Source organism: Rhea americana, unplaced genomic scaffold (genome assembly GCF_003343005.1).
Source record: "Rhea americana isolate MKP2758 unplaced genomic scaffold, rheAme1 scaffold_1, whole genome shotgun sequence".
Lineage (NCBI taxonomy): Eukaryota > Metazoa > Chordata > Aves > Rheiformes > Rheidae > Rhea > Rhea americana.
Genome location: NW_028185038.1, coordinates 9,163,129 through 9,171,846, shown reverse-complemented (window position 1 = coordinate 9,171,846; position 8,718 = coordinate 9,163,129). Strand labels below are relative to the sequence as shown.

General features: G+C 38.7%; 1 protein-coding gene across 1 annotated transcript in view; it reads left to right on the top strand.

The window, feature by feature from the left end:
- The first annotated feature begins 57 nt into the window (after window positions 1-57).
- The window catches only part of SEMA3C (semaphorin 3C), a 130,749-nt gene continuing 122,088 nt past the window's right edge, over window positions 58-8,718 (top strand). The window contains exons 1-2 of the mRNA XM_085298858.1: window positions 58-441; window positions 3,771-3,911. Of these exons, the coding sequence (XP_085154984.1) occupies window positions 3,809-3,911 (103 nt within the window). The 5' untranslated portion in view covers window positions 58-441; window positions 3,771-3,808. The remainder of the gene's footprint in view (window positions 442-3,770; window positions 3,912-8,718) is intronic.

The window sequence follows — 8,718 nt, the reverse complement described above, 5'->3', positions numbered from 1 at the left end:
GCCGCGCCGGGGTGGGGCCTCGCCGTTATTTATGAGCTCCCGCCCGATGTGCTCGGCTAATGGTGCAGCGGAGCGCGGGGTGAGGCGGCTGGCGAGCGCGGCGGCGAGGGCAGCGCCGAGCCGAGCCGAGCCGAGCCGAGCCGCTCTCTGTAATCGGAAACCAAAGCTTTCACCGTCATCGCGCGGCTACTTTCCATTCACTCCTAGGTGCTTAATTGAGGGCTGGGGAGAAGAGTTGCTGGTGCCTTAGGAGTCCGGCTATAAGGATTATTTTACAGAGGAACCGGGAGTACCTTTGCAACCATCAGGAAGAGAGATTATTTTTTCCCCTCCCCACAGTGAGCCAGATTTGGAATTAAAATGTTCTGGTAACAGGACTGGAGTCCATAAACTGATAGAAACCAGATAGAAATCTGTATTACTGGCTCCTCCAATAGCAGGGTAAGCACAATTGAAAGTTCTCTTTCTTTGCTCTAATCGATGTGAAATGTGTTTGGTTATTGAATTTTCCTACTGTTCACAGATAGTTAAAGTAGTATTTTCCAGACCTGCTTAGTCTGGGTTTTTCTTTCTTTCTTTCTTTCTTTCTTTCTTTTTTGCCGGTGAACGGTTTTCCTTACAGGGATTAGAGGACTCAATCTTTAGCAGATGACACCTGCACAACACTTTACAGCGAAGCTATATAATACTTTCCAAAAGCAGTGTAGCATGCTGAAAGGGACCTCTGCGTCAGGATAACTTCACCACGTTACTTTAGTAGCGGTTTGCTGGTGTGTTTATGCTTAAAATAGAGTATAAGAGCAAAAAAAAATGGAATTAGACATTGCTTTTCCTCTGTCCTAGAAGATTCTTTTAAGAGTGCTCGCAAAATTCTAGGTCTGYGGGTTGTCAGCAGAGATCATGTGCACAGGGCATGCTGAATATAGTATCATGACTTACTGAGATAATTTCAGAAGTGGGATATAAGCCCAAACTGAGATTCAAACCTGAAATGAGTTTGTTTTCAGTTACCAGGTATGTAAATCCCTGAAATTAAACCCACTTCCATTAGGTAATTCACATGACAGATACCCAGAGATACCTTTGTGGCACAATATGCATTATTTATGTGTCTAACAGCTGGGTAGGAACCATGAAGCTTAAAATTTGAATAGTATTTGCCTGACACTTTTGTGTATCAGAGAAGATTGGAAATTTGAACAATGAAATGTAGCAATATTTCACTCATAGCTGATTGCATTAGAATTGGCAGGAGACAGGATGGGAGGGAAAGAGTGCTGAAAGGGTGGTTGGTATTATTATCATTAACTGTCATTTAAGGAAAGAGAAAAAGCCATATAGTTTTTTCTCCTTGGCTTTTCATCTCTTGCAAAGAAAACATAGTGCTGCTACTGTAGAATACTAATCCCATTGCATCTGTTAAATGACATGCTCAGTATGATTGGCTATTTGTTTTGGCCTGACAAAGCATCTTATCAGGATTTAGAAGTACCCCCATCTCAGAAGAGGGTTAAGTTAAAGGCTATCCCATGAGCTAGTTGCGAGTTTTAAATGTGGAGTCTCCTTCTCTGGAGATCTTCAAGGCCCGCCTGGATGCAACCCTGTCTACCATGCTCTAGGTGACCCTGCTGAGCAGGGGGGTTGGACTAGGTGATCTCCAGAGGTCCCTTCCAACCTTACTGATTCTATGATTCTATGAAATCTAAAGCCTTACAGAGCAACATCAGTTTTGGAGTTTGTGCAACTTGTTTAAGAATTAGTCTTGGAAAAAACTTGACAACTATCATTTTATTAGTTAACAAAGCTGTAAAAAATTATTTAGAACTGAGCCAGAATGGATATGTATCATCTGTAGACCCGATCCGAGTCTGGGAATTCCTGACACTAGTATTTTTGTCAGTCAGCAGAGCGGCAGCCTTACCTGCTGTTCCCGCGTCTGCCGGTACTCCGGAGCGCGTCGGGAAGGCTGAGGGCTCTGCGCGCCCTCGCACGCGCTCCGTCCCGCCCCCCGGTTCAGGAGGAAACCCTGATGCAGACGGAAGCCGCTAAAAATGATTTACAGGGAGGGGGTATGGAGCGACAGAGGTGGTAATGAGACACTGAGCCTTTACCTCTCAGTCAGTGGTGTGGATCCAGCCCAAATTGGTGCTGACCTAAATTCATCTCTGCCTGACAGCTGGTTCCTGCCGTGGTTTGGTGGTTACAGCCTGTTCTTTCAGGACAGGTGTGAATCTTGGAGGGACGGAACGAATGAGGCTGTAGAAATACTGTCTTCCACTGGAGGGACTGTAGTGCTAGAGCAGAGCTGAGATAAAAARAGTAGAGGTGATCGCATGGACAAAACTCTCCATTAAAAAGTCAGCCTTTAGGCTTTAATACTATCTTTGAGCCCTTGAGTTTGCCTCCTTCAGGGTGCTCCCAGTTACCACTGAATCGTATATATTACCCCATCATTAAATCATTAAATACCAGTAAATAGTATCTAGTTGAAAGGCTGTTGAGACCTTAAAGAAATATATATATATATAATATATACATATATAAAAACACATATTCATATGTATTTATGTATATAGGCAGGGTAGAAGAATGGGACTAAAGTATATATATGATTTATTCTGGCTTTTGCAGCTGAGCTGAAGAAACTAATGTTAATCCACTGACATCAAAATTGTTGTCATAGGTTAAATGAAAACCTGCAGACTTATGCAGGTTTTGAGATCCACAATTCAGAAGCATCATAGATGGGTATATTGAACTTTGAATGTGTTCTGGTTTTTATGGGTCTGATCCAAAGTCAGCTGGAAGCCCCAGACACGTGCCGCTGCTCCAGTCAGCTATCTCAGGCCTGGCGTGAGTCCTCCTGGCCTAAGCAAAGGTGGAGATTTGTCCTGGGGTGTTTTTTTTTGTTGGTGGTGGGTTTTTTTTGTTTTGTTTTGTTTTTCTTTTGTTTCTGTGAAGAGCTCAACAGGTAAACTCTACAAAATTGAATGTGGTTTCAGCATATGTTTGTGAGTAACAGCAGTATCAAGTATTTATACACTGCCCAGTCCRGAGTATTGTTATTGCTCTAAGAAGTCTGAGAGAGCAGGTAGGTGCCTAAAAGGAGCTAGCCCAAAAAGCAAATGTTGACTAATAGTTTCAAGCATGTTGAAATACTTCTGGTTTCAAGGATATTGAAATTAGTGACATATATGGCCAGGACTTCACCTTTAGAAAAGGTGTTGAGGCTACTAGAGCTCTCAACTTTCTAAAACTTAAGGTTCATTTTTGAACACCTTTGATTTCAAATATTAAAAGAAAAAAAAAGAAGAAGAAGAAGAGGGGAAGAGGGGGGAGGGGAGAGGGAGATCAAACATGATGTAAAGTAAGGAGAGAGGTCTAAAAATATCAGCCAGTTTTTTCATTCGTGAAACTTTATCTGCTGGCCTTGCTTTGCTCTGCCTTGACATTTAGTATAATTATTTTTCCAGCAGGTGAAATTGTACTTATTTAAATAAACTAAATCTAAGTCTATCTTAGCCAAAAGCCCATCTTTGTTGGTTCGTACTAACAGGCAGAGAGCTCTTTATGTGCTGGCAGAGAACACAGCTGGAGAAAACCCTTTTCAGATCCATAAAGAAAAGAAGCAGAGGTATTGTACTCCTTCACTTTATCATAYATCATGACTTCAGCTGGAAGAAGAGCTTTCTAACGTGGATTGTCCTGTAGTGTTCCTTGTGCTCCACACAATTGTTTAAAGACAGTAATGTGATCTCTCTTTCTTTCAGGTTTCATTTCTTGGATATTAAGTTGCAAATCTGAAGAGATGGCATCGCTTGCACTGCACGTGTTGATTGGGATATTTATTTACTCTGGTCATGTGAAAGGATCTCCACAGCCTCAAGCAAGGGTGTTTTTAACATTCAATGGTAAGAAAGAAGATAAACATTCTTAAGCAAATGCTATCCTTGAACATTTTCTTCTCTCCTTTCAGCTCAATAAGTAGAAATCGGCTATTTAATCGGTGTGTACAATTATTATTTTTGATTTGCCRTGGAGATATCTTCTAGCCTAAATTTAATTCTTACATGAAGTTCATTGCTACTGTAGCTATAGGTACTTAAATAATCATACCTTCTCTMTATTTTGAAGGTTATTATGATTTGCTAACAATTAAAGATTTTATATCTTATCCTTAATTTTGTTTTGGAACAATAAAAGCACATGAAGTACGTGGTATGTGGTAGAAGTGCTTAGTGATTTGAGTTGTTTTCATTTGTTGCCCAACTGTGACACTTTACACTCTGAAAATCAGACTATCAGACGCCTTGAAGGTTTACCAAGATAGTTAGAAAAGCGCAGGAGTCCTTTGGCAAAATACCAGTCTTTGCATACTTTGTACAATGCGTTGGATGTACTTAGGCATTCGTGATTGCAAAATGTTACATACTATAAACTAGCAAAAGTATTTGTTTGAGAGAGAGGTATGTTCACCTCTAAAGTGCTGAGCAATACTTTATTACTCTGATTACTTCACTATTACTTTAATAGTAAGGTASCTATTTTAAAATTCTGCATTTAATTGCAAAATAGACTTCCTGCCAGCTATTAATATTTTGTTTGGTGACTACATGTGTTGTAACAATTTTATCTTTCTTTGCATTTCTATGAAAATTCTCTGAGGTCTTTCTGTTTAAATTAAAAAAATGATAGAATAATAAAATGTTTCAGCTGATGGTTCTTGTAATGTTGAGGGTTTGTATGGAAATATAAGAACAACTATTTCTTTCGAAAAGTAGAAAAAGGTAGTCTAAAGCCTGTGTAACCTAATGTAAGCTATTTTGCCATACTCTTTTTTATCAATCTGTCCTATCCTCTGTCTAAGGCACTTGCAATGTGCTTTAGTTGCTTARTCTATAACACAGTGTACAAGAAGAATTAGGGCAGCATATCTGGGCTACAGTGTACCTGTGCTATCTGTATTTTGACAGTGACTCCACTCACTGTTTCAGTCATCAAAATGCCATCTCCTGTATGCCTAAAGGGATCCTATTCTTCCAGTATTAATCCTTGTCTTAAGTGCTGATTTTAACTACTTCTTCAGAACATGTGTGTCCTTCAGAACGGGGGCTTATCTGTTCTATTATATTAAATCGTAAATTGTCCATTATTAAATATGTGACACTTGCTTTCTTMAGCCCTCTACTTTTTCTGGGATTTGTCTTTGAGGCTACTACCTGCATCAATACYGTCTGCATTAGGATGTTTTGTATCATTCACAAGTGCAAGGCTGTCCTGCAGCTGCCACATCCTGCCATGTGAATAYTCTGCATGCCCTGAAGAATCTTTAGAAGAATCAGTTAAAAAATAAAAATAAATAAATAAAAATAAAGCTGCAAAGTAACCAATATTGCTACTCACAGCAATGATCATAACTATGTATACAGCCTGAGAGCCATCCAGAAGGAGACCTCACCAAGTTAGACCTTCTGCAAATAGCAAATAGTTGACTGATCAATTGTAAGATATTGTATATTTTGGGATATATGGTATTAGTCTTACGAACTCAATACTTGGTAGGTATAAATTGCATAGGTTTAGTTAAAGTGGTGGTGAATATTGTATTCCAACAAGGAATTGCCAAGTGATCAAGCAGGTGGTGGCCTAGGTGGGAATTTATTTTCCTTGTTTAACTAATGCTGGTTTAATGTGGATAGTGGTGGTTCTCAACACAGAAGCAAGTTTGGCTGTGAATGTGTATTACACTTGCATCTCTGTCACAGTTGGGCAAAATAGGCTAATTAAGATTTCCACGTTGTGTCCAGTGGCCTTGAAAATAATCTAGTTTTCCCTGATCTCCTGTATGAGCTGTCTTGCTTACAGTGTGATTCTGCAATACTTTTAACAGCCCTGTGTCACGTCCTTGATTTTTAAGGTGATRTTTTATATAGGTGAAACCAGTGGTCTCTAGCCTTAGTGAAAGTTAGCAGAAAGTAAGTGTCACCCGTGACTTGCCATACTGCATGACTGTGTTAAAATGGACATTTTACTTTCCTTAATACATTCCTTTTGTCTCCTCATAATTAAAATGTAGCCTGAAGTCATAGTCMCAGATTTCTGCTGAATATGATCCCAAGTTTTGTACAGAAAAACATTCAGATTTTTTCCCAATAACTTGTATATTAAACTCCTTGATCTGTAACAATCTTTCAAAGTCATAGAATTAAGAAATGTAATGTGCCTTTTATAATGTATCAGTAATATCCAAAATACAGGGCTGAACTTTTCATAAAACATGAAAACAATATGTTTATTTTTAAGTCTGATCTCCAGATGGTAAGAAACAACTTTCATTATGTAAAAAGAGTTAGTAGGTTGTGTACAACACAATAACAGCCCCATTGTAGTATAAATTTCTGTTCTGTAAATCTTCATTTCTTTACATGGGTATGATAGATACAAAGATACAACAAGAGAAGTTGAAACTTTGTGTTGTTCTGTTGCCACGTGTGATAACACAGTCTTTCAGCATGAACTGGTTCATGGTTTATTGTTTCTAAGTCATGTAGGAATATCAAGTTATTGGCAGCCTCTGYGTCCTGAGAATTTGTCAGTTTTTGCAGAGAGCTATCACTCTTTCAAAGTGTATCRTTTGAAAATAAAACTACAATTAGGACTTACTATGCTTTAACTGACATTAGACAAGAAAGGCAAGTCATTCAAGTTTAGACTACTTACAGGGTGTTCTTTATGTTCTGAATTAGATTTGGCTTAGTTTCTATAATTGTATAAGTTTTGGGGTTAGAATTTATATAGGAGAAGGAAATGAGTGATGCTTTTCAAARCTAACCTGCTCCTTCAGGAGCAAGTCAATTGAGCCTATTCAAATTGCAGCATTTCTCATGGGAAAATCCAGAGTATCTTGACCTATTCTGTTGTTCTTCATCAGGAAAGATGAAAATGTGAATTGTTTGAATCATGAGCTGCTCTTGCTCTTTGCCATCTACTTCATTAAGAATCAAATGTAATTAAAAAGTAAGCCTGGGTTAATACCTCAAGTGTCTGATAATAGGGAATTTGYAATTAACGTCAATAGGTGAAGGACTGCAAGCCTAATTTCTGTTTTTGAAATCAAAAGCATGGCCCTCTGTCTAATTAAAATGTAGTTCATGACTTAGCTGAGATTGTTAAATGTGCATATGACGTGAGTGCAGAAATTATTGCTGTCTGCACCCTAATTATCTTGAAAATTCCAGYGTCATACATAACTCCTAGGCCTGATTTCTGTTGCTTTGCACCTTGTTTAGCCATTCACTGGGAAAAATGAAAGGTCAGTCTGGAGTCGAATTGCATGCTTTGCACAGGTATAGGCACTGGGCCTATGCAGAATCAGATGAAGGAATCTGCTATTTGCCAGGAATGATTTATCATACTCTAATTGTCTCGTTTAATTGCAAAGGCTCAGCCCATCGGTTCTGTCGGCTGCACTTACAGAGCTGGGAAGCGCTGAAGACGGAAAGGTGGCTATAACTTTTTCTGATTCCGAAATTGCAGAGATGTGAAGCTTGTTGGGCAATGTGGGAATCGTCTGCTGGTTTAGTATGGGAGCACGTAAGACAGAGGGTACCCGTGATGAGGCAAAGGATAGGCTCCCTAGACTACTGGAATACCCTTTCCCCCTCCCCTTACCTCCTGCAGCTCTTTGACCCCTGAAGAGATTTTCTCACCATAATTTAAAGAATCATAATTTATTTTCTACTCATAGCAAAAGACTTCCCTTATCTGTTTATGAGCTACCAAGTATAATGCCTGCTGTTTCACAAGCCACATGCATTCCTCCCTGTTTCTGCATGTTTCTGAAGGGATAATTGGGAACTAACTCTTTAAGGCTGCATATGGGCAAAACCTTTCTCCAAACCAGTGGGAGTATTATGAAAATAATAAATGAGCTCCACWATAATGTTAAACTTTCTTTCATTTCCAGCTCAATTTTACATTTTGTGTTTGTTTTTTTTTTCCATTCCTAAAATGAATTGGGCCATATTTTAACATTAGATTTTGAATCAGTAAAAGCAGTTCACAACTGATTTTTGAAACTGCTCTCAAACAAAGCTTCTTTGAACTTTGAATTTATRTGGAGATGCACAACCAAGTGATAATTTCACAATTATCAAGGGTTACTGAGGACATTTYGTGCATTCCTACCTAAAATGTCTGGTCAAGCAGATATTTCCCATGCAGATTCTCCCATTGTCTCCACTGAAAATTCCATATGAGAAGTGGATCAAGGCTAATTTGCAGACAGTTTTGTTTCTCTTTTTGTCTGAAAATTGCTATAACACGTAAAGAACTTTTAAGAAAGTATCAGTCAGCTTCATTAATGACAATTAAAAAGCATAAAGTGTCACCAGAGCAACAGCAACACTTATTCGACTGTCAACGTATTTTAAAAGATTTAATGCCACCCCTGTGGTTACCCTCAAGAAGAAATAAAGGAACTGAGAACCATTTTCTTTGAGCTCTTGAGCAACAGCAGTACAACTTGTTTTTAAACAGTTCCTCATTGTAATGTTAATGTTAGCACAGTTAATAAAAAGTTCGTTTATTATTTGGGGGACTTTGTCCTGATGACAGTCCAGTAGGGAATGGTTTATGCTCAGATAATTTATTGGATGTTTGGTGGTGTCCATGGAATGAAAGCTGCTTACAAAATGAAGTAGAAATAAAGGAGTACTT